Source organism: Salmo salar, chromosome ssa13 (genome assembly GCF_905237065.1).
Source record: "Salmo salar chromosome ssa13, Ssal_v3.1, whole genome shotgun sequence".
In the NCBI taxonomy this organism is placed as follows: Eukaryota; Metazoa; Chordata; class Actinopteri; order Salmoniformes; family Salmonidae; genus Salmo; species Salmo salar.
The window spans coordinates 35,113,312-35,140,903 of record NC_059454.1 but is presented as its reverse complement, the minus strand read 5'-3'; the positions used below and the strand labels follow the sequence as shown (position 1 = coordinate 35,140,903).

At 45.1% G+C, this 27,592-nt stretch overlaps 1 protein-coding gene across 8 annotated transcripts in view; it reads right to left on the bottom strand.

The window, feature by feature from the left end:
- Positions 1-27,592, bottom strand: part of LOC106567259 (calmodulin-binding transcription activator 1) — a 485,887-nt gene that overhangs the window by 20,130 nt on the left and 438,165 nt on the right. For 7 of the 8 annotated variants that reach the window (XM_014136342.2, XM_014136343.2, XM_014136344.2 and 4 more), the window contains 3 exons: positions 23,538-25,843; positions 19,078-19,204; positions 18,626-18,760 (listed from right to left, as the gene is read on the bottom strand). In XM_014136342.2, coding sequence (XP_013991817.1) covers positions 18,626-18,760; positions 19,078-19,204; positions 23,538-25,843 — 2,568 coding nt within the window. Of the gene's footprint in view, positions 1-10,566; positions 10,853-18,625; positions 18,761-19,077; positions 19,205-23,537; positions 25,844-27,592 lie in introns of those variants that run through there. The other variant, XM_045693186.1, reaches the window with a different exon arrangement.

The window sequence follows — 27,592 nt, the reverse complement described above, 5'->3', positions numbered from 1 at the left end:
CATTTAGAAGAGAGCTCTATGTTCAAACACACATACACACGGACACACTCATCCACACACACAGACAGACACACAGATGTACACACACAGACAGACCCACACGCACACATCCACACACACAGACAGACACACACATGCACACACACACAGACAGACACACACGCACACATCCACACACACAGACAGACACACACATGCACACACACAGACAGACACACACGCACACATCCACACACACAGACAGACACACACATGCACACACATCCACACACACAGACAGACACACATATGCACACACATCCACACACACTCACATGCACACAAACGCACACACACAGACCGATGTGCACAGATTGTGGGATGGGCACAGTGAGTCCATTGCAGTAGGGAAGGCAGGCAGGGAAGGAGTGTGGAACACTGCATTAGCATTCCTCATTTAGCCACAGTGAGGCTGTTTCTGTGGCAACCTGCTACCGAGCGGTAACTAAGCGACAGGAATATGCCTGTCTGTGTATGGTTCCTTCCTCCCCGCGGCATTGGCTTATTGATGAATGGGAAGAGGAAGACTCGGCGCACGAGTAGAAAACGGGGCAGAAAATCCCACAATGGAAAAACTACAAACATACATACATGTACATCTATTCTCCATCACTATGTTACAATAACGATCGTACATTATCTTCCTGAGGGGACACTGCAGTAACAACGTAATGACTTCCTAAGTGGGGAGCCGTCACAGCAGCGTCCCTGTGACATTTCCACTACTGGCGTTTCCTGGCAGTCAGTCTCAGGCAGAAGCTCTCCGCCCTTCAGGGAGTGAATGTCATGCTTGCGTTCACTATAAGTCAAGTAATTGTTACTGTTAAAGGAAAAAACATACAGCCAGTAAATTACTTCTATCACTGATGATGTGTAGTAGATCTAGAAAATACAATGGACGTTCATCCCACATACACACCATCCTTATGTCTCTCCCCAGCTCTCATCCTGTCAGCAGCCATTGCTAACACTTAAATTACAACACCCCCCCATAGTGCTAGCTTTCATCACCTCTCCATAGGCGGCTACGGGCAAAGTGATGATGAGGGCTGCAGAGGTGCATCAGCCAGCTCATACCCTAGTGGTGGGGGGGGGAAGGGTCACAGGGGTTAAGTAGGTCACAACCCTGCAGCATTTCTAGGCACCAGGGGTATGCTCTCTGAGAGGGGAAGGCTGAGAGAGGGAGAGAGAGGGAGAGAGACGGTGGCAGGACGAGAGGACTCTCTTTGTTCAGACCCAGTGCTGCAGTGTGCTGCAGTGCAGATGATGTCATCTCCACCTGCTGCCTGCTGCTCTGAATGCGATGCACGTATACTGCAGAGGGAGGAGGGAGAGAGCACAGAGCGGGAGGGATGGAGGGAGGGAGGGAGCATGCATCCAGCCAAACAGAACTACAACAACACTCTAACATCACCAACAGCCTCCCTTGTGCCTTGTTCCTCCCTCTCTTGACAGTGTGTAATAGAAGACGTCTACACTGGTCACTAAGGCTGCAGTGCCACAGAGCTCTGACTGACAGGGAGCCTGGCACATCATATGAACAGTAGCTGACTAATCACTTACCCCAGAAAACACATGCAGACATGTATTAGCTGACAAACAGGAGCTGCTCAAACTGGGTTTGTGTGTTTGAGTGAACAACGGTTTTGTTTCAAATCAAATGAAGGACAGGCCAACATATTCTCATTCTACATGCTGCTTCATCCTATACAGCTATGGCTGACAGTTTTAAATACACTACACAACCCCTTAAATGGTTAAGTGAGAAGGGAACAAAAGCACTAGCATAAACACTTCAGGTATAGTCTAAAGCTTCTAGTAATGTGTATGAGGACTTGAGCCACAGGTTTGGAGCAGCACAGTAGAGGACAGCTCTCTGTCTTAGCCCAGGGACATGAGGACAGGCCACTATCTATTTCACTGCAGATACACACTGCCCAGGTTGAGAAGGCGCAAGACAGGTATACACACACACAAACGCGCAAACACACTAACTATGTGATAGACCGGGCAAACCAGGTTCAAGCATTTATTTGCAGTAAATTAGCTCTCAATGTATAATGTAGTAGCATGGAGTGGAAGGTACATGGAAGGCCACAGGAGACTAGTTAGGCATCAATGATGAATATTCTACACTTTTAGTACAAATACTGAGTCTCAATGGTCTGGATGCCAGGCTAACAATACAGAGTCACAATGGTCTGGATACCAGGCTAACAATACTGAGTCACAATGGTGTGGATGCCAGGCTAACAATACTGAGTCTCAATGGTCTGGATGCCAGGTTAACAATACTGAGTCACAATGGTCTGGATGCCAGGCTAACAATACTGAGTCACAATGGTCTGGATGCCAGGCTAACAATACTGAGTCTCAATGGTCTGGATACCAGGCTAACAATACTGAGTCACAATGGTCTGGATGCCAGGCTAACAATACTGAGTCACAATGGTCTGGATGCCAGGCTAACAATACTGAGTCTCAATGGTGTGGATGCCAGGCTAACAATACTGAGTCACAATGGTCTGGATGCCAGGCTAACAATACTGAGTCACAATGGTCTGGATGCCAGGCTAACAATACTGAGTCACAATGGTCTGGATACCAGGCTAACAATACTGAGTCACAATGGTCTGGATGCCAGGCTAACAATACTGAGTGACAATGGTCTGGATGCCAGGCTAACAATACTGAGTCACAATGGTCTGGATGCCAGGCTAACAATACTGAGTCACAATGGTCTGGATGCCAGGCTAACAATACTGAGTCACAATGGTCTGGATACCAGGCTAACAATACTGAGTCACAATGGTCTGGATGCCAGGCTAACAATACTGAGTCTCAATGGTCTGGATGCCAGGCTAACAATACTGAGTCACAATGGTCTGGATGCCAGGCTAACAATACTGAGTCTCAATGGTCTGGATGCCAGGCTAACAATACTGAGTCACAATGGTCTGGATGCCAGGCTAACAATACTGAGTCACAATGGTCTGGATGCCAGGCTAACAATACTGAGTCACAATATTCTGGATGCCAGGCTAACAATACTGAGTCTCAATGGCCTGGATACCAGGCTAACAATACTGAGTCTCAATGGTCTGGATACCAGGCTAACAATACTGAGTCACAATGGTCTGGATGCCAGGCTAACAATACTGAGTCTCAATGGCCTGGATACCAGGCTAACAATACTGAGTCACAATAGTCTGGATACCAGGCTAACAATACTGAGTCTCAATGGTCTGGATGCCAGGCTAACAATACTGAGTCACAATGGTCTGGATGCCAGGCTAACAATACTGAGTCACAATGGTCTGGATGCCAGGCTAACAATACTGAGTCTCAATGGTCTGGATGCCAGGCTAACAATACTGAGTCACAATGGTCTGGATGCCAGGCTAACAATACTGAGTCACAATGGTCTGGATGCCAGGCTAACAATACTGAGTCACAATGGTCTGGATGCCAGGCTAACAATACTGAGTCTCAATGGTCTGGATGCCAGGCTAACAATACTGAGTCACAATGGTCTGTATGCCAGGCTAACAATACTGAGTCACAATAGTCTGGATACCAGGCTAACAATACTGAGTCTCAATGGTCTGGATGCCAGGCTAACAATACTGAGTCACAATGGTCTGGATGCCAGGCTAACAATACTGAGTCACAATGGTCTGGATGCCAGGCTAACAATACTGAGTCACAATGGTCTGGATACCAGGCTAACAATACTGAGTCACAATGGTCTGGATGCCAGGCTAACAATACTGAGTCACAATGGTCTGGATACCAGGCTAACAATACTGAGTCACAATGGTCTGGATGCCAGGCTAACAATACTGAGTCTCAATGGCCTGGATACCAGGCTAACAATACTGAGTCACAATGGTCTGGATACCAGGCTAACAATACTGAGTCTCAATGGTCTGGATGCAAGGCTAACAATACTGAGTCACAATGGTCTGGATGCCAGGCTAACAATACTGAGTCACAATGGTCTGGATACCAGGCTAACAATACTGAGTCACAATGGTCTGGATGCCAGGCTAACAATACTGAGTCACAATGGTCTGGATGCCAGGCTAACAATACTGAGTCTCAATGGTCTGGATGCCAGGCTAACAATACTGAGTCACAATGGTCTGGATGCCAGGCTAACAATACTGAGTCACAATGGTCTGGATGCCAGGCTAACAATACTGAGTCACAATATTCTGGATGCCAGGCTAACAATACTGAGTCTCAATGGCCTGGATACCAGGCTAACAATACTGAGTCTCAATGGTCTGGATACCAGGCTAACAATACTGAGTCACAATGGTCTGGATGCCAGGCTAACAATACTGAGTCTCAATGGCCTGGATACCAGGCTAACAATACTGAGTCACAATAGTCTGGATACCAGGCTAACAATACTGAGTCTCAATGGTCTGGATGCCAGGCTAACAATACTGAGTCACAATGGTCTGTATGCCAGGCTAACAATACTGAGTCACAATAGTCTGGATACCAGGCTAACAATACTGAGTCTCAATGGTCTGGATGCCAGGCTAACAATACTGAGTCACAATGGTCTGGATGCCAGGCTAACAATACTGAGTCTCAATGGTCTGGATGCCAGGCTAACAATACTGAGTCACAATGGTCTGGATGCCAGGCTAACAATACTGAGTCTCAATGGTCTGGATGCCAGGCTAACAATACTGAGTCACAATGGTCTGGATGCCAGGCTAACAATACTGAGTCACAATGGTCTGGATGCCAGGCTAACAATACTGAGTCACAATGGTCTGGATGCCAGGCTAACAATACTGAGTCACAATGGTCTGGATGCCAGGCTAACAATACTGAGTCACAATGGTCTGGATGCCAGGCTAACAATACTGAGTCACAATGGTCTGGATGCCAGGCTAACAATACTGAGTCACAATGGTCTGGATGCCAGGCTAACAATACTGAGTCTCAATGGTCTGGATGCCAGGCTAACAATACTGAGTCACAATGGTCTGGATTTAGAGCAGAAGTGTCAGCTGACACCTTCCTCCTCACACACCAACTTGTGGGTCCGTTAATACAGCTCAACCACTGTTCTACAGCTGAACCCCAACATTATCTCTATGTGATTACTGTAGTAAACCCCCACATGTACTGATCTAGAAAGGCTGGGTCCAACCTCTATGTGACTACTGTAGCAAACCCCCACATGTACTGATCTAGAAAGGCTGGGTCCAACCTCTATGTGATTACTGTAGCAAACCCCCACATGTACTGATCTAGAAAGGCTGGGTCCAACCTCTATGTGATTACTGTAGTAAACCACCACATGTACTGATCTAGAAAGGCTGGGTCCAACCTCTATGTGACTACTGTAGCAAACCCCCACATGTACTGATCTAGAAAGGCTGGGTCCAACCTCTATGTGACTACTGTAGCAAACCCCCACATGTACTGATCTAGAAAGGCTGGGTCCAACCTCTATGTGATTACTGTAGCAAACCCCCAAATGTACTGATCTAGAAAGGCTGGGTCCAACCTCTATGTGACTACTGTAGCAAACCCCCACATGTAGTCTAATAGACAAGCTGTGGCTATAGCAAACCCCTGCATGTTCAGTAGTTAGAAAGACTGTGGTCCTACCACCCTCAGAGTCTGTGACTGTGCAGCACATTCTCCTGATTGACAGAAGCTGGTATTTGTGCCTGTCTAAAGGAAGAGGTTGCTAGGCCATCTGGCGCAGGCCCACACAGCTGGGACCCATGGGTACGCTGATAATCAAAGGCTAAGTCGCCTTTCTTCCTTTGGCATAATGACCAGCTTTGTTTGTTCTGTCCATTGTGGCGGGTTTCTTTAATAGGGTTTCCTCTTCCTTCAGCTTGTAATGGATTTATGTGCAGTATTCTTTCTTCTGGACAGAGTATAGGATATTGATGAGAGGTTTGACAAGACCAAAATTTAAAACCACAGAAACAAGTGAATTTTCTTAATTTTTTTAGGAGCGTGCATTTATCTGAAAACATTGACCCCACAAATGTGTCAGCTTGACACAAACAAAGAAACAACAACAAGGGTCGCCATGGGTCAAAATCAGAAGAACACCAGACCTTTCCTATTGAGAACACTACATAGATAGAATCGATGTCCTGTAGTGATTAGAGCAGGTTAGCGTTTTTTGTCATGAATATTGTTCTGGAGGCAGCTCTGCAGAGTGATCACTAGTTGGCACAGCCACCAAGTCATAAATTCAGATTTTAAACCTAACCTTAACCACACTGCTAACCCTAATGCCTAACCCTAACCTTAAATGAAGACCAAAAAGCCATTTTTTTCATTCATCTTTACAATATAGTCAATTTTTATTTTGGAGCTGACCCATCTAGCAGAAATAGCTCAGTTCTGCCTCAAGGACAAGACTCATCCCAATAAACGTCTACCTGTGTGATTATTGGGGTCAATGAGAGGAAAAGTGCAGTCTGTTGATGCAGCTTTTATTATTGTAATTGTAATGTTGCTTTATGTTATGCTCTATATTATTATGGGGCGGTGGTAGCCCCGAGGTTAGAGATGCGTGCCAGCAACCGGAGGGTTACCGGTTCGGATTCCACTACTGATGGGGGTAAAAATCTGGCGGGGTTGAGCCTGCAACCAGAAGGGTGCCACCTAATGCCAATGTTTCCTTGAGCAAGGAACTAATATTCTCATTGGGCATTGCACAGTGGCTGCCCTCTGCTCCAGCCTCTTCAACCTAGTGTGTGTGTGTGTGTGTGTGTGTGTGTGTGTGTGTGTGTGTGTGTGTGTGTGTGTGTGTGTGTGTGTGTGTGTGTGTGTGTGTGTGTGTGTGTGTGTCGGGGGGTGAATCAAAGCAGAAGCAGATAAAAACAGAAGACACATTTCCATCTCGCGTGGACTAATAAAGTTTATCCATCTCTAACCTTGTTTGTAACCCCCGGGACCTTCATCGCACATGAATTTTGCAGGAGAAAATCCATGTTGCATCAATTGCACAGTAATGGTTAGCAAGCACAGTATATATCAGCAGAAAATCAGGATGTAGGCTTCTCACCTTCTCTTGCAACATATTAGTATTGACTAATGTAAAGCAACACATGTTTAGCTGAAGCTTTTCCTCTATCATTGTATTATTCAAGAAACCGACCATTCATGCAACAGGGTTCTTCTACAATCTACAGGATTCTACATACATAACAATAGAGGGGCGCACAGCTGCAACAAAAAGCCAATGGATGCTTTATACTTCACACATAAGTCTGTTTAGCGACTCCTAATATGACAGTCCCGCTTGGCAAGGTTGGAAATAAGCTAACCAGGTAGCATGCGCCTGACCTCATGGCATCAGTCCAGCTCCAGAGGTGAAGCATCTCAATTTCAATTCAACGTCAAGACTGACGAGGTACTCTATATTTCAGACTGCTCTGCTCTCACAAGCCCGTGAAATGCCACGAGAAGAGACAACAAAGGGGAATTACTGCTTGGTATCTGCTATTACAGAAAATGACAAATACCTGCTGTGCTCATTACTACACAAAACCTATGATTATATCAAACGTACACCGTAGAATGTAGCAAAGAAGAAATCACACTAGACCTTTACACGTACAGTGACGTCCGACATTATTGACACCCTTGATGATGATGAGAAATAATGACTGTATAAAATATATAATTCAAATACTGAGCTATATTGTATGCTCAGAAAATTGGGGAAATTATATTATTTTATGCTAATAATATTGCTTGGAGAAAGAGATTTTGTTTAACATGAAATAAACATCTAAAAAAAAGTAGGGGTCAAAATTATTGACACCCCTAAAGATTCTTTTAAATAAAGTAGTCAAAAGTTTGGTATTTGGTTCCATATTCCTAGCACGCACATCAAGCTTGTGGCTCTACAAAATTGTCGGATGCATTTGCAGTTCGTTTTGGTTGTGTTTCAGATTATTTTGTGCCCAATTAGTAATTCATGGTAAATAATGTATTATGTCATTTTGGATTCACTTTTATTTTAAATAAAAATAGAATATGTTTCTAAACACTTCTACATTCATGTGGATACTACCCATGATTACAGATAATGCTGAATGAATTGTGAATAATGATGAGTGAGAAAGTTACAGAGGGTCAACGATCATACCTCCATGCTAACCTCCCCTGTTATAGTTAATGGTGAGAGGTTAGCGTGTCTTGTGGGTATGGTCTTTGACCCTCTGTAGCTAGCCCTACAGTATCCTATTCATAAAACCATGAAAATGCTATCCTAAAGAAGAAACATGGAATGACACTATGATAAATGACAACACAATACCCTTATGCAGCTGTATGAAGGCACATCTTACACTTGTTAGTCAGCTAAACAGAAGCAATTTCTTCATTTCTTGTTCTTTCTTAAAACGTTTGGATTGTATTGCTAGATATTACTATACTGTTGGAGCTAGAAACATAAGCGTTTCGCTGCACCTGTGATAATATCTGCAAAACGGTGTATGCAACCAATAAAGGTTGATTTGATTTAAATCACGGCATGTGTCACAGCAATGTAAAGTCATCTGTCTGTATCAGTAATAGTGCTGACTTGTGGTATGATATGACAGCATCTTGGAAAGTAATAGCCCCCACTGCTATGTGTTGGAAACACACAACTATTGACAGTATACTGTGCTCAGCCTGAGTAAATGGTAACAGTAAAGGGTTAGCTATTAACATTTACCAACAACTATAACTTATAAGCTATTGAAGAGGCACACAGACACATTTGCTAAAAAAGTTTTAGAAAAATATAAGGAAGTAATGTGGATTATGTGTGGGAACTTGAATTGGGTCATCACAAATTGCCTTAAGGGGATGCATAGAGAGAAGACACAAATGAGCCATGTTCTCCAAAGAGCCAATTCCTCCCTCCACAGGTTCCATTTCTGTAAAGTCATGCCCAGAGGCTGGCCATTCCAGGCTGGCCATTCCCAGGTAAGCACTTCCACTTCACTGGAGCTGCTCTCATTCTATCAACCATTTCTGACTGGACAAACTCCTGCAGCAGTACATTATTACAGTTGCATTTGAAACAAACTACGGTAGGCACATTATAATAGCTTCTCTGGTTTCTGTGTTTTGCTATCATTAGTTTAACAAGAACTGACCTCTGCCAATGTCTTACAGGATAAACTGACTGCAACATGTCACTCTGAAGTTCTGTTCTACTTTTCACATAGTCAATACATGCAGTCATGTGACACCAACTCGACAGGGCTTTTTAGAGGGTATGGAACTTAACTTATATTTTTGCAGAGGGGGAGAGTGATAGGCTACATTCAGAGTTTACATTCAAATCAACAGACCTGTTACAGTTATTAAACATGACGGGAAGAGCTAAAATAATATGATACTAAGTGAACTGCATCCTTTTCACAAATAGACGCGCTAAAGTCGCTGTCCTATTCCCCGTGGTGCTGAAAACGTTCTTGCAGACTTTACACAATAAGCTACACGAGCGCTCATTTTGCTATCCACTGCATCGTGTTTCTTAAACTCAAAAACAAGTTGACCAGGAGGGCTACAGCAGGCTACCTTTTGCGTGCTTCCTTGATGCTAGAAAACAAATGAATAGTAACTGACTTTAGTTCTCGCGTGCTTATAATACAGACCATACAACGAGACAAAACCAGTTTCACAACTGTGGCATGTTGTAAGATGCATATGATTTAGCGACCGAGGCTAAAAAGATAGCATGACCGAACGACAGGATGCGACAGCCACCTAGCCTGACTCCTCGAGACTTTTAAATGACATGATCAACAAGAGGGGGGAAATGCGCTATTAGAAAACCGTGAAAAGCTATTTAGTAACAAAACACTTCTGCAGAATATCGCTGAAGCCATGAGACAAAGTATTTGAACTGTCCTGTCATCAAAAAGGCATCTCTAGTAGTTGTATCCTAGCAACTTCCTTCACCTACACGTGAAAGCATCACCGCCTTGCTACCGAGGCTTTTTGAGAGTATCTCGTTCGTAGGCTATACATAAATAGTCGATAACCTACCTGGCTTTTTGAGTAATACTTATGCTGTGATATTAAGCTGTAAAACCATGCTACAATTTGAAGCCTATGCATGTTCAGGATAGTGCTGGAACCAATGCTAAGCTACAGTTTAATTGACTATGCAAATAAAACTGAAATGGCATATAATGAGTCGGTTCAAGGAAATCAGTGGTAGTTCCACACGAACTACTCTACTGCTAGAGTGTGAAATGAAGGAGACAGTCACAGACAGTGAAACTAAACATTTTGAGAAAGCACACAACAAAACATGATCAACAATAGTAAACGACCAGACTGGCTGCTTAACCTGACAGGGTTGAACTCTTCTTGAAACAATACAGAGTTAATGTACAGTCAGCCTTGGAGTAATACCGCTAAAGGCTGTGTAACTTAACTTCTCCTGTTAGTCGCCAGTAGATAACACACAGATACACCACAACACCGTCCACCACAAATATGAAACTCAACACATCTAACCTTCTACTTCATTTTCCATTGGTAGAATCCCCCTGAAAAGCCAAACTGTTTCCCTTCTCTTTAGGAAAAGCAGATGTCATTCACTGGCATCCTGACAAAAGTCCAAGCATGCTGCATTTCAATTATGTGCACAGTTTCCCAATTCCCCCAGTTTCTAGGTAATGAATGATGCCATGAGTAAAAATATCCTTGACGTGTAGAAGCTCAATAGAGAGCACTCATCAACAATAGAACAAAGTGAAAGAGCGACGTGAGGGAAGATAGAGAGAGATAAAGACCGCTCACTACTCTTCCCATCATAGCCCCCTCCCCTTCACTTCTTTCTCTCTCCAACCCCCTCCTTCCCCTCCTGCGCTTCTCTCTACTCGGTCCCTCACGAGCCTGCAGTAAAATAAAACATATCGCTGAGAGTAGACGTTGTCGTGCGCACGTGCCGCAGGTAAACAGACGCCCTAGTTTCCCTTCAAGACGTCGAGCTTTTAAAAGCTCGCGCCAACCTGGCGCTCTCGTTACTATTTATAATGTTACTTTTACTTTTTAATTTTCAACTGCCGACCGACACAGAACTGAGGTGGGTAAATGTTTTGTACAATTCGGTTTTTCTCTCGTTTGATTTTTATCTTATGGGGAGAATATTCGACGCATCCTGATATGTATCCTGCAGCTAGGCCTACTTCGGTTCATTGTCCCTGAAAGTGAGTAGCATTCAAAGGATCCGTTATCTCCCGTGGTAAATGTCAGCTCCAGTCTATATCGACATGATTCATTTGGAGCAAACCGCTTGTTGCCCTGTCTGCGCTAATTTACCGTATTTAGCCTACCTAACATGCACTGTGTAGACTACAGTCAGTCTCTTGGTTTGTTATGCGGGTTGGTAGATAGTTTTACAACAGCTCTTTACTTTCAGATTAGATGGAGAACCAACCGGAGAGGTTAGCAGCTCTGTGTGGCTTAATTTGGCGCGCACTGTCTTCCTAACGAACCAGTACCCGATTAGCGAGTGCCACCGGGACCGTCCAGGACCATGGACAGAGAATGATTAGTGGGTAATAGCCTGTTCTGCAGCTCCTATATGTCAGTGTTTTCTGTCCTGCCCATGGCTCCGTACCTGCAGTGCTGCAGAGGAAAGAAAAGCGCCCCTCCCCCACTCTGCATTATGACAAATCAAGGAAGGCAGGAAGGCAGGCAGCTGTGTACCTACCATTAGCACATCATAGCACCGTTTCAGAATGAACGGATAAGGGAAAGAGAGCCCAATAGCTTTAGCTTATACCCTACTGACAATTTAAACTCGTATTATTATTATTAAAGAATGGGAATTAAAATATGTAGGTTAATGAGTGATAGAATTATGGATCAATACAGGCACACAAATGGTTAAGTGTAGCATTACATATATAGTAGCTCTGGAATGGTGTCTTTTCTAGGTTACGTTTATCTGTGTTGTAGCACGTGCAAAATTTCATTAATGAAGCGTGTAAAGGCAGCGGTATACAATGCATTAGGTGGAAATATGAACATCTATATCGTACTATATTCTTTATTTTAATAGAATAAATTGTGCAGCTGTAAAATGGCTACATATTCACTGAGTGTACAAAACATTATGAACACCAACTCTTTCCATGACATAGACTGACCATGTGAATCCAGGTGAACACTATGATCCCTTATTGATGTCACTTGTTAAATCCACTTCAACCCTAATAGATTAAGGGGATGAGACGGGTTAAATAAGGATTTTTAAGCCTTGAGACAATTGAGACCTGGATTGTGTATGTGTGCCATTCAGAGGGTGAATGGGCAAGACAAAATATTTAAGTGCTTTTAAATGGGGTATGGTAGTAGGTGCCAGGTGCACCGGTTTGTGTCAAGAACTGAAATGCTACAGGGTTTTTCACGCTCAACAGTTTCTCGTGTGTATCAACAAGGGTCCACCACCTAAAGGACACCCAGCCAATTTGACACAACTGTGGGAAGCATTGGAGTCAATATGGGACAGCATCCCTGTAAAATGCTTTTGACCCCTGGTAGAGTCCATGTCCTGACAAATTGAGGCTGTTCTGAGGGCAAAGGGCAGGGGGGACGATCCTGGATGATACTATTGTATCACCTTGTTCTTTTTTCTCTTGTCAATAAGGTTACTGACAATCAGTATGTTAATCATACCAGCCACTGCAGTCCTACGTAAACAGCATTAAGAAAACCACAATTTATCCACTTTGATTTACATTGAGTTGAGTATTTCTTAAATAGAGCATTGCAACAATGTTGTATGTAAAGAAAAAGGGGAACTCGCATACCTTCAGCCCTGCCAGGTTTATGGAAAAAACACTATACTAAATAGAAAGGAAATCTCCAGCACACAAACAATTGCTATGTTGAGTTTTTAAACACGAATGGATCAACTGACACCAGTCTGAATCAGTTTCTCACCAATCATCTGGATCCAGTCTGAATCAGTTTATCTCACCAATCATCTGGATCCAGTCTGAATCAGTTTCTCACCAATCATCTGGATCCAGTCTGAATCAGTTTATCTCACCAATCATCTGGATCCAGTCTGAATCAGTTTCTCACCAATCATCTGGATCCAGTCTGAATCAGTTTATCTCACCAATCATCTGGATCCAGTCTGAATCAGTTTATCTCACCAATCATCTGGATCCAGTCTGAATCAGTTTATCTCACCAATCATCTGGATCCAGTCTGAATCAGTTTATCTCACCAATCATCTGGATCCAGTCTGAATCAGTTTATCTCACCAATCATCTGGATCCAGTCTGAATCAGTTTATCTCACCAATCATCTGGATCCAGTCTGAATCAGTTTCTCACCAATCATCTGGATCCAGTCTGAATCAGTTTATCTCACCAATCATCTGGATCCAGTCTGAATCAGTTTATCTCACCAATCATCTGGATCCAGTCTGAATCAGTTCACCTGAGACAAGTGACCAAGGGATGGCCTGTTCAACCACCCAGGCTTAGGCTGCGTCCCACATGCTACCCTATTCCACACATAGGACTCTGGTCAAAAGTAGTGCACTATATAGGGAATAGGGTGCTATTTGGGACTAGACCAGCTGCTTTAGGGCTCTGTCGATTCTAGCAGGATGAACTTAACAAACACCATGTAGTATTCATGAGTATAACCAGGACAGGCATGAGGCAACAGAGGCATACATCTAAAAAGCCAGCATGAAATCTTTGGAGATGAACAGAGTGGAAAAATACATCAAATAAATGATTAACATACATGAGAAATGAGAGGATCCAAAATAACCGCCAAAATGCAACCACAAGCCAATACCAACAGCAAGACAATATCAAGTCAGAGAGCGGGAGAGGGGAAAGGGTTAATAGAAGTAGTAAGGTAATAGATCAGACTGTTTTCCCTCAGCTCCTTAGCTTAGTGAGGAGTAGTGAGACTGGTTCTGTGAATGGACCTGTGAGGCAGAGAGAGTAGTGTGAGTGTACTGTATGAATGGACCTGTGAGGCAGAGAGAGTAGTGTGAGTGTACTGTATGAATGGACCTGTGAGGCAGAGAGAGTAGTGTGAGTGTACTGTATGAATGGACCTGTGAGGCAGAGAGAGTAGTGTGAGTGTACTGTCTGAATGAATGGTGGAGGGATACACTGGTTCCGCCGCACCGCACCACGTCTGCCCGGGAGCCGGTGGTTCTTGATTATTCAATCCCACTCCCTCAAGGGGCGTCTGCAATGCAGCTGTCCCGTCAGCCCGCTCCTGTACTCTCCTCCCCTCTCTTCACCATGCCCTACTTTAGCCTGTCAATGCACAGTCACACACACACTGCAGTGGCAACACTCTCTCCCAGCTCCACACACACACACACACACACACACACACACACACACACACACACACACACACACACACACACACACACACACACACACACACACACACACACACACACACACACACACACACACACACACACACACACACACACATCCCTGCAGTGACTTACTCCATTGCAGTCTAAATATACTAATTCACAAGACTTCCTGCCCTTAAGCCCTAGTCTTCATTGTGCAGCCAATCAAAATTCCCATGTGTGCCGAGCAACATACACTGATGTATGTCATAGTGGTTCTAGGAGATCTATTTACAGTGATGCTAAGACTCTAACATCCATGATCAACTACGTCGATTCACTGCAGCTATTAGATATTGATCCTGACATGTCTATCAGAACACAATAGCATCGTCTGAAAGACACAGGACAAGGACTGGTGCTCTTCATGGTTCTGGGCCCATGGTCCAAATCAAGCCCATGATGAACTGAGTTCCTACTACAGTTGATCCACTGCAATTGGGTCGTTCCAGGAACAGAGTGCCTTTTCACTTTGATATTTTAAGTAGACATTTTGCACCAATATTGAACTTTGAAAGCCTGTTTTATTAAACCAAGTGCCCTTTAATATAGACCGCATGAAGAATTCATTCAATCAGATTTTTTTTGTATGAATAAAGACTTGCTTAAAGTGTCAAAATGCTGCATATAGACATGTCCCTCTGTTACTTCTAGGAAGATTAACCCACTTAACCCCAACATGTATCCACGTTTTATCTTTATTGTAAAGCCCTCGTTATTGTTTCTTTGACAAAGTCATTTCTGGAGATGATTATTTATTTCATGTGATTCATCTAATCACATGAAAGGTCTGTCCCTCATTTTAATGTCAACCCTGTCGCGTGAACTGAACTCTGGTTTTAACATGGTGTAACGATATATGCATCTTTTTTTATGTTCAAAAGAAACATTGAATATCTAAAAGGCAAACGATCATGTAGAAGCAAGAGCTGCTTCTCCTATTTTTGGCCATTTTCTAGTGTTTTGTGGTGGAAACTGAGGGGCGTCAAGCACAACACGTCAACCCTGTTCCCCATAGATAGACAGTCTAGAATTTCTGAAGCAACACGTCAACCCTGTTCCCCATAGATAGACAGTCTAGTATTTCTGAAGCAACACGTCGACCCTGTTCCCCATAGATAGACAGTCTAGAATTTCTGAAGCAACACGTCGACCCTGTTCCCCATAGATAGACAGTCTAGTATTTCTGAAGCAACACGTCAACCCTGTTCCCCATAGATAGACAGTCTAGAATTTCTGAAGCAACACGTCAACCCTGTTCCCCATAGATAGACAGTCTAGAATTTCTGAAGCAACACGTCGACCCTGTTCCCCATAGATAGACAGTCTAGTATTTCTGAAGCAACACGTCGACCCTGTTCCCCATAGATAGACAGTCTAGTATTTCTGAAGCAACACGTCAACCCTGTTCCCCATAGATAGACAGTCTAGAATTTCTGAAGCAACACGTCAACCCTGTTCCCCATAGATAGACAGTCTAGAATTTCTGAAGCAACACGTCAACCCTGTTCCCCATAGATAGACAGTCTAGTATTTCTGAAGCAACACGTCAACCCTGTTCCCCATAGATAGACAGTCTAGAATTTCTGAAGCAACACGTCAACCCTGTTCCCCATAGATAGACAGTCTAGTATTTCTGAAGCAACACGTCAACCCTGTTCCCCATAGATAGACAGTCTAGTATTTCTGAAGCAACACGTCAACCCTGTTCCCCATAGATAGACAGTCTAGAATTTCTGAAGCAACACGTCAACCCTGTTCCCCATAGATAGACAGTCTAGAATTTCTGAAGCAACACGTCAATCCTGTTCCCCATAGATAGACAGTCTAGAATTTCTGAAGCAACACGTCAACCCTGTTCCCCATAGATAGACAGTCTAGAATTTCTGAAGCAACACGTCAACCCTGTTCCCCATAGATAGACAGTCTAGAATTTCTGAAGCAACACGTCAACCCTGTTCCCCATAGATAGACAGTCTAGAATTTCTGAAGCAACACGTCAACCCTGTTCCCCATAGATAGACAGTCTAGAATTTCTGAAGCAACACGTCAACCCTGTTCCCCATAGATAGACAGTCTAGAATTTCTGAAGCAACACGTCAACCCTGTTCCCCATAGATAGACAGTCTAGAATTTCTGAAGCAACACGTCAACCCTGTTCCCCATAGATAGACAGTCTAGAATTCCTGAAGCAACACGCCAACCCTGTTCCCCATAGATAGACAGTCTAGAATTTCTGAAGCAACACGTCAACCCTGTTCCCCATAGATAGACAGTCTAGAATTTCTGAAGCAACACGTCAACCCTGTTCCCCATAGATAGACAGTCTAGAATTCCTGAAGCAACACGCCAACCCTGTTCCCCATAGATAGACAGTCTAGTATTTCTGAAGCAACACGTCAACCCTGTTCCCCATAGATAGACAGTCTAGAATTCCTGAAGCAACACGTCAACCCTGTTCCCCATAGATAGACAGTCTAGAATTTCTGAAGCAACACGTCAACCCTGTTCCCCATAGATAGACAGTCTAGAATTTCTGAAGCAACACGTCAACCCTGTTCCCCATAGATAGACAGTCTAGAATTTCTGAAGCAATTACAATTCATTTGTAATTGTAATGAAGCTTGCATTCAATTGCCCCTCCCTGTTGCACACAACAAGCTTCCATTTCCCCTGACATGGGATTTCTGGCTGATTAAATCGTTAACCCTGTTACGGTCAACCCTGTTACGGTCAACCCTGTTACTTTATGTGGCACTTAATAGGCTCTTAGTGTAGTCATTTTGGTCTTTAACCTCTTGAGATGGGAAAATCTGTTTTGTATTAAGTTGAACATGTGCTCTGTATGGCAGAATGTTAAAACTAGGTGAAATAAAATCTTTACACTACCCAAAAGGTACTCATTTGACCCAACTATTGATCCTGACATGTCCTGACATCAGAAAACATTGAAGACACAGAACAAGACTAGTGTTCTCCATGGTCCTGAAATACAACCTGATCCCAAGATCCCAATGGAGTTGAGTCACTGCTGCTATCACACCTGATGACTGATGACTAGTGGTCTCCATGGTCCTGAAAGCCCATAATGAAGTTGATTCACTGCAGATATTGATTCCGAAATGTCTATCAGACCACATTATTAACACTACAGTATCCTCTCACAGATACAGGACAACAGGAAAAGGACTAGTGCTCTCCAATGTACTGAAATCCAACTCAATCTTCAAGTCATTACTGTCCATCACGGACCAGCCACGACACAGCCACATACCTCTAGAACAGACTGTAATATAAATGGACAGGTAGTTGTGATTTGTGACACACAGAGCAGCAACACGACAGCACAGAGGAGAGTCATTTAGGATGAGCCAGCAGATAGCACTTCACTGGTGCGCAGGGCAGAAGGACAGGGACAGGGAGAGCAAGAGAGAGAGAGAGAGAGAGGGGGGGAAGTAGAGAGAGAGATACAGAGAGAGGGGGAAGCAGGGAGAGAGAGAAAGAGAGAGGGGGAAGCTGAGAGAGAGAGAGAAAGAGTGGGAAGCAGAAAGAGGGGGAAGCAGAGAGAAAGAGAGAGGGGGAAGCAGGGAGAGAGAAAGAGAGAAGGGGAAGCAGAGAGAAAGAGAGGGGGAAGCAGGGAGTGAGAGAAAGAAAGAGGGGGAAGCAGAACGAGAGAGGGGGATGCAGAGAGAGAGAAAGAGAGAAGGGGAAGCAGAGAGAGAGAAAGAGAGAGGGGGAAGGGAGAAGAGGGGGAAGCAGAAAGAGGGGGAAGCAGAGAGAAAGAGAGAGGGGGAAGCAGGGAGAGAGAAAGCGAGAAGGGGAAGCAGAGAGAGAGAAAGAGAGAGGGGGAAGCAGGGAGTGAGAGAAAGAAAGAGGGGGAAGTAGAACGAGAGAGGGGGATGCAGAGAGAGAGAAAGAGAGAGGGGGAAGCAGGGAGTGAGAGAAAGAAAGAGGGGGAAGCAGAACGAGAGAGAGAAAGAGAGAGGGGGATGCAGAGAGAGAGAAAGAGAGAGGGGGAAGCAGGGAGTGAGAGAAAGAAAGAGGGGGAAGCAGAACGAGAGAGAGAAAGAGAGAGGGGGATGCAGAGAGAGAGACAAAGAGACACAGAAAGACATAGTGAGGCAAAAAGAGAGAGGAAGATAGACGGAGATATCTTACCGTCCAGTGAGAGCCAGTCGTGTTGTGAGGAGGGCAGTGAGGGCAGAGCGCGGGCTTTGTACTCAAACACCACTGAGTTAGAGATAATCTGGTTACTGGCAGTCACCTGCAGTGTCACCAGCCCAGTGTCATGAGCTGTGGAGAGAGAGACAGAGGGAGTGCGAGTCAGACGCTTCACTGATAACTGCTACAACTCCAGCGCTCCTGACTCTAACCACCTGTAGACCTCCTAATTACATTATATTCTTCTTAAAACTTCTTCAGTTGCCAGGGAGACAATCTCAACTGAGGAACAGAGACATGAGTAAAGACCTTGATGTAATGTATGCTGATCTAAGTCCACAAGATAACGACTGATATCCCTGGTAGTTCCAGTACACTGTGTTTCCAGTTAATCCTGGTGGAAGGATCCAGAGGGTGTGTCAAGGCCAGGCCACTGAGACCAGTCTTACCTGGGCAGTAGCAGCGCAGCACCCCAGGCTGGATGAGAGAGGCAGGGACAGATATCTGGTCAAACAGGCAGCTGTAGTTAGAGCTGGCCTCCTGCCATGGACCAGTGATAAGCACCTTCACTCCTCCCTGGAACAGATAGACACACAGACTTACAGCGCGGGAAACTGGATCATCTGCATCTATACTGGGTATTAGGGTGCAAGTGTGAATTTGGCCATGATTTAATGTCATGCTGCCATCTTATGGAGAATAGTAGGAATAACGTGAACACAGTGACGTAGTCTCAAACTGCTGCCACCTAGTGGCGGAAGAGTGTCATTGACATTACACAACCGTTTATTGTCTCTGCTATATTTACTGCGTTGCCGTCCTGTGGTTGGACAGTGATATTACAGCCATTTTTCTGTCTGACCAAAGTGGTTGCCATCTTGTGGTTGAACAGTGTCATTGACGTTAAACCGACGTTCTCTGTACATGTAGTACACTCCCCTCCCTTATTTATTTGGACAGTGAAGCTAAAACTTTTAATTTGGCTCTATACTCCAGCATTTTGGATTTGAAATGTTTTATAAAAGGTGACCGTACAGAATGTCACTTTTTATTTGAGGGTATTTTCATACATATCTTTTTTACCGTGTAGAAATGAAAGCACGTTAGACTATCTTGTCCCCCCCGATTCGAAGGTGTCATAAGTATTTGGACAACTTCACTTAGTGTATTCAATTTAGTGAAAGGTTTAGTATTTGGTCCCATATTCCTATAGCACAGAATGACTACATTAAGCTTGTGACTCTGCAAACTTGTTGGATACATTTGCAGTTTGCTTTGGTTGTGGTTTGGATTATTTGGTGCCCAATAGAAATTCATGGTAGATAATGTATTATGTCATTTTGGAGTCACTTTTATTGTAAATAAGAATAGAATATGTTTCTGAATGCTTCTGCATTAATGTGGATGCTACCATGATTACGAATAATCAAGAATGAATCGTGAATAATGATGAGTGAGAAAGTTACAGAGGCATAAATATCATACTCCCCCCAAAATGCTAACCTCCTCAGTTATTGTAATGGAGAGAGGTTAGCATGTCTTGGGGGTATGGTATAAAATGCTAACCTGCCCTGTTATTGTAATGGAGAGAGGTTAGCATGTCTTGGGGGTATGGTATAAAATGCTAACCTCCCCTGTTATTGTAATGGAGAGAGGTTAGCATGTCTTGGGGGTATGGTATAAAATGCTAACCTCCCCTGTTATTGTAATGGAGAGAGGTTAGCATGTCTTGGGGGTATGATATTTGTGCATCTGTAACTTTCTCACTCATCATTATTCACGATTCATTCATGATTATTAATGTAAAAGTGTTCAGAAAGATATTCTATTTTTATTTAAAATAAAAGAGTCTCCAAAATGACACAATACATTATTTACCATTCATTTATATTTCCATGGGGTGGCAGATAGCCTAGTGTTGGGCCAGTAACCGAATGGTTGCTGGATCGATTCCCCGAGTTGACAAGGTAAAAATCTGTCCTTCTGCCCCGGTAGGTTGTCCTTGTAAATAAGATTTTGTTCTTAACTGACTTACCAAGTAAAAAAAATTTAAAATCTTTATTTTAGTTAAAAATACATGTTTGCCCATGGGAGAAATGCTCAGAAAGTTAATTTTTGGATCTGAATGCCAAGACGTTCAAGAGATAAAGGTGCTCAAAGTTGACCTATTCTGCATACCCCACTATACCATGAGACATCCATGTCTTCATCACTGGCAAATAGAAATGGTTGAGATTGATATTATTTAAAATCATGCAAACAGGGTTGTCAAACTATTTTATGATTTATTGAAAAAAAATTATGACATTTTTTTAGCCTTTAAATATTTGCACATGTAGTAGCTTAGATGCTAATGTACATAATCTGAGGTGTTTTGTGTTGTGCCCGTCATCAGTTGAGACACAACATGCTCTTGAATACAGGGTGGGTGTTGTGTCATTAATAGAAATAGCATTCATAGAATGAAACTATCCCTTCAGACCACTGCAATTTAGATGGTACACCATTGACATTTAAATTGAATTGTCATTTTAACTTCTAATTACTACCACAAAGATGACCACCGGTCCACCCACCGTCGAATGTTAACCTAAATAGTCATGTCTATTCTACTATCTATATTTCTATGATTTCAATATGTTTCCAATGGAGGACAGTATAATTGAAAACAACAGGTATTCCCATTCAGGTCAACATTCGCTGATGTGTGGACCTCCAACCATCTTTGTAGTACTATTTGAAAGTTGACATTTAAATTTGATTCCACTTTTTAATACATTTATCAGTCAAAACATGACACCCACCTTGTATTCAAGAGCATGTTATGTCTCAGCTGATGATGGGCCCAACACATGATAGATGATATCAAATAGGGTCTAAATGTCAAAATATGCGAATATGAAACAAATTGGAGTGTAAGTAAGCGTTATTAATTAACATTGAAGGTAAAAAAAGGAACATTTTTATATGTCTATTTTTTTTCTCCAGAAATTAATAAATAGATTGACAACCCTGTTTGTAAGCTTTTAAATAATATCAATCTCAACCATTTCTATTTCCGGGTGATGAAGACATGGATGTCTCATGGTATGGTGGGGTATGCAGAATAGGTCAACTTTGAGCACCTTTTATCTCTTGAATGTTCTGACATTCAGATCCAAAAAGTCCCTTTCTGAGCACTTCTACGATGGGCAAATATGTATCGAAGGTTTCGTTCAAATCAAAAGGGGTGCTGTCAAAAAGTGACTGAATTCAAATGTATTTATCCCACAACATAATCTGAAACACAACCAAAACAAACTCCAAATGCATCCAACAAGTGTGTAGTCACAAGCTTGATGTAATCATTGCGTGCTAGGAATATGGGACCAAATACTTAACTTTTGACTGTAAATGTAATACACTATAAGTGAATTTGTCCAAATACATATGACACCTTCAAATAGGGGGATACATAAAGTGCATTCATTTCTAAATGGTAAAACAGATATGTATGAACATACCCTCAAATAAAAGGTGACATTCTGTACTGTCGCCTCACGTAAAACATTTGATGTCAAATCCAAAATGCTGGAGTATAGAGCCACATTTAAAGTTTTAACTTCACTGTCCAAATAAATTCAAAAGGGAGTGTACATTATTGAGCTGCCATCCGGTGGTTGAACAGTGTTACTGGCATTACAGACTCCTTTACTCTCTGTTTTGTACTTTATTGAGCTGCCATCCGGTGGTTGAACAGTGATATTACAGTTCATTCAAACTATGTTGATATGTACAGGTAACTGCCAAAACAAAGGAAACGACAACATAAAGACAACACGAGCCAGATCAGCTTCAAAGCGCCTTGGCATAGATTCTGGAACTCTGTTGGAGGACATGCTTCCACCAGAAATTCCATTATTTGGTGTTTTGTTGATGGTGGCGCCGCTCCAGAATCTCCCGTAAGTGGTCAATTGGGATGAGATCTGGTGACTGAGACAACCATGGCATATGGTTTACATCATTTTCATGCTCATCAAACCATTCAGTGACCTGCGGATGGGGGTATTGTCATCCTATGAGTGCATAGCAATGGTAGCCAAAATATTGAGCAACTGGGCCTACCAAGCATTTGTTTCTGTACTTTTTACAACCTGTTTCTCCCCAATTGATAGTTACAGTCTTGTCCCATCGCTGCAACTCCCATATGGACTCGGGAGAGGCGAAGGCCGAGAGCCATGTGTCCTCCGAAACACGACCCTGTCAAGCCACACTGCTTCTTGACACACTGCTTGTTTAACCCGGAAGCCAGCCGCACCAATGTGTCGGAGGAAACACGTCCAGCTGGCGACCGGGGTCAGCTTGCAGGCACCCGGCCCGCCACATGGAGTCACTAGAGCACGATGGAACAAGGAATTCCCGGCCAACCAAACCCGCCCCTAACCCGGATGACGCTGGGGCAATTGTGCGCTGCCTCATGGGTCTCCAGGTCATGGCCGGCTGTGACAGCCTGGGATTGAACCCGGGTCTGTAGTGATGCCTCAAGCGCTGCAATGCAGTGCTTTATACAGTTGCACCACTCTGGAGGCCTCCTGCTCACCATTTTTATACATGACCCTAAGCATGATGGGATGTTAATTCATTGGTTAGAAATTGCTCAGGAACCACACCTGTGTGGAAGCACCTGCTTTCAATATACTTTGTATCCCTCGTTTACTAAAGTGTTTACATTATTTTGGCAGTTCAGGTTGGTTGAAGGAAATCCATTATTTCTGTCTGACCAAAGTGAAACTTGAGAAATTGCCTCTATGTATGCGTTTACCAAATCACAACTACAAAACTATTTTGTAACTACATTTGGTAACTCAATTGGAGTGTAATGCTTTGTGAAATAAGGAGTATATGCACTGCTAGCGTGGTGAAGGCTCACCTCAGGGTAGGACCACTCGGGCGAGTAGTCAGTGACCATGAAGAGTCTCCCTGTGGCCTGCAACATCCCCAGAGCCCCGTGGGCCACGGCTGCAGACACCACCTCCGCCACGTCCATGTATGCCAGAGAGCCTGACTCCGTCCCTGCACCCCCAGCCCCGGCACCCAGAGACTGAGGGCTGCAGCAGGGCTGGAGACAGAGCTCTGAGGGGCTGTATCCTGCCCCCCGGGCCCCTCCTACCCCTCCGTCCTCCTGGCCCTGCTGGGGAGCTCCGCTAGGCGTGGCCTGGCCATCTGAGCCATGGTTGGCCACCAGCTGGTGGTTGTAAAGAGCTCCCCCGGCCGCCATGTTGGTTCCACTACCGTCCACAGAGATGAAGTCATTGATGAGGTCAGAGAACTGGTTTCCAAAGGAGATGTCAAAGTGGTCCAGGCTGATCTCCATGCCTCCCCCTCCTGCTCCCCCGTTAGAGCCCGCTCCGCCCAGGCCCTGGTGGGGCCCCACGGTGTTGTAGAGACCCTGGACCATCCCAGCCCCCTGGAGGAGGGGCTGCAGCTGCTGCTGCTGCTGTGAGCGATTGCTGCCGTCGTTGTTGATGCCATTTCCATTATGCATGGTCACTCCTTCCCCTCCTCCTCCGCCTCCCTGACCTCCTCCACCGTTGGCCTGCTGCAGGTAGTGCTCTGTCCCTCCTCCCTCTGGGTTGCCTCCTCCACAGGCCTGGAGGTGATCCCCAGGCTTCAGTAGACCCTCTCCATTCTCTGTTCCCCCTGCCTGGCCTGAGCCCACGCTGCCTGGCTGCTCCAGACCCACCACCTCCTCATGCTCCGGCCCCAGCCCAGGGAAGCCCCCCTGGTACTGCAGAAGCTGGAGAGACCCAGGCCCCTGCCCTGGCCCCTCGGTGGGGGAGCCCCCGTTGCAGTTGGCCCTGTGGTGGCTCTGGTGGTGGTGGTGGAGGTGGCCGTTAATGCCAGGGGAATCCGTCTTGACCACCTGCAGGCCCATGTAGGCTGTGGAGTCGTGGGAGTTGTGCTCCATCAGGTGAGTCTTCTGGCCCATGGAGGACCTGCCCTGCTGGGCCTGGCCGGGCTGCTGGGTGTCCTGGAGGAAGAAGCTGGGCGAGTGGCTCTGGTGGGAGAGGTGGGGGCTGTTCATAGCCTGGCCATAGCCCACTGACCCAGCCCCGGAGGAGTATTCCTGCTTGGCATCGATGGCACTGAAATCCATCTGCTCCAGGGTGGTGCTGGGGCTCAGGCCTCCTCCAGAGGGCAGCAGAGAGCCTGCAGGGGTCAGGCCAAGGGAGCCCTGTGCTGAACCAGCCCCAGAGGAACCAGCTCCACCTCCTCCACAGCTCACCACTGCCCCCACCTGATAGCCCTGCTCTGTGGCCAGCTGCTGCTCGAAGGACATGTCCTCCGTCTTGATGTTTTTCACCAGAGCAGAGTTGAAGCTGTATCCAGAGTCTGACATGGATGGAGAGCGCTGCATACTGCCGTTGGTGCCGTTGGTGGAAGAGGAGGAAGAGGAGGAGCTGCCGCCCCCCTTCAGCCTGCTGCCCCCGTAGGTCTGGCCCTGCTTGGGGTTGTTGAGGAAGCAGTCAGGGTCAAAGTTCATGGTGGTCTCAGGTATCTTCATGCCTCCGGCATCCAGGCTGCTGGACAGGACCAGCTCCTCAGACACACCGGCTGCAGACAGCATGGACAGCCCGTCTGCTCCCCCTGCCCCCCCGGGACCCTCCCCAGCCCCTCCGCTGGGGAAGGCAAACTTGTGGTTGTCTGCCACCACACCGGACAACACCAGGCCCTGGGAGGCTGCGTCGGGGCCCATGAGGTGGGCGTTGGGGCCCCCATTGGGGGACATGCTGTAGACGGGGTCCCCGGTCACCTCGGACATAAATACGCTCTGGGACAGGCTGGACATGACGGAAGCCACGTGGCCCATGCCCGTCACCACGGGACTGTCAGCCATGTCTGGGTCGCTGTTCAGCCCGCTGCTGATTGACACGGGGGAGTTCTGGGTAGTGTCAGGGACCTCCACCTGGTTGGTAGACGACACCTCCGTGCTGTTCTGGTGCAGGAGAACAGGCTTGGGAATCTTGCCGTTGCGTTTCTCCCTGGCGCTGCCCCCTCCCCCTCCGGAACTTTTCCCTCCCCCTCCATGGCTGCTGTGCTCGGTCTTGCCCTCGGACACATCGTTGTTCTGGACCTCAGAGTGACCGCTGCTGTAGCCTCCACGGGGGTCCACCTTGGGGGAGATGATGCGGTGTTTGGCGCTGTTGCACTTGTGGTGCACACTGCTCCCTGCGCCTGTTAGAGGGAGATAGGAGCGGTTACTGAGTGATAGCTCTAGATACAGTAGAAGTCATCAGTCATTTAGAAAGAATGCAGAATAGTACAGTGAATCTCCACATGTCACTTAAATCTCGCTGTATTGATGACTTTCACTCCTGGGACTCTTTCATACTCTTGCTTGTGCCTGTCTTCTTTTCCCCGTTAACGTTACGACTGCGGAAATGTTTGTAATCACCTGTCAAACACCCCGTTAATGGCTGAAATGGGCTACAAGAATATTACTCTGAGATTTAATGAATGTCTCGACACGTCACAAGAAAGAGGAGAAAGATAACTTTATTTTGATGGATGTTCACTTTTGGTGGAATTGAAAAAAGTTATAATTTAATACAGTTTAAATATTTACAAATTACAATGAACAAAGAAATATAAACGCAACATGTATAGTGTTGGTCCCATGTTTCATGAACTGAAATAAAAGTTGACTATACTCACAAATAGCTTATTACTTTCAAATTCTGTTCACAGATTTGTTTAATTCCCTGTTAGTGAGCATTTCTCCTTTGCCAAGATAATCCGTCCACCTGACAGGTGTGGTATATCAAGAAGCTGATTAAACAGCATGATCATTACACAGGTGCACAAAAAAAGGACATATGCAGTTTTGTCACACAACACAATGCCACAGATTATGAGGGAGCGTGCAGTTGGCATGCTGACTGCAGGAATGTCTACCATAAGCTGCCTCTAACATCGTTTTAGAGAATGTCCAACCGGCCTCACAACTGCAGACCACGTGTAACCACACCAGCCCAGGGCCTCCACATCCGGCTTCTGAGACCAGCCACCCAGACAGCTGATGAAACTGTGGGTTTGCACAACCGAAGAATTTCTGCACAAACTGTCAGAAACCGTCTCAGGGAAGCTCATCTGCGCGCTCGTCGTCCTGACCAGGATCTTGACCTGACTGCATTTTGGCGTCGTAACCGACTTCAGTGGACAAATGCTCCCCTTTGATGACCACTGGCACGCTGGAGAAAAGTCCTCTTCATAGATGAATCCCAGTTTCAACTGTACTGGGCAGATGGCAGACAGTGTGTATGGCGTCGTGTGGGCGAGTGATTTGCTGATGTCAGCGTTGTGAACAGACTACCCCATGGTGGCAGTGGGGTTATGGTATGGGCAGACATAAACTACGGACAACAAACAAAATAGCATTTTATCGATGGCAATTTTAATGCACACAGATACCGTGATGAGATCCTGAGGTCCATTGTCGTGCCATTAATCCTCCGCCATCACCTCATGTTTCAGCATAACGCACTGCCCCATGTCGCAAGGATCTATCTGCAGACAATTCCTGGAAGCTGAAAATGTCCCAGGTCTTCCATGGCCTGCATTCTCAACAGACATGTCACCCATTGAGCCTGTCTGGGATGCTCTGAATTGACGTGTATGACAGCGTGTTCTAGTTTCCGCCAATAACCAGCAACTTTGCACAACCATTGAATGGGACAACATTCCACAGGCCACAATCAGCCTGATCAACTCTATGCGAAGGAGGTGTGTCGTGCTGCATGAGGAAAATGGTGGTCACACCAGATACTGACTGGTTTTCTGACCCCGACCTTAAGGTATCAGTGACCAACCCATGCATATCTGTATTCCCAGTCATGTGAAATCCATAGCCTAATGAATTCATTTAAATTGACTGATTTCCTTATATGAACTGAAATTGTTTCATGTTGCGTTTATATTTTTGTT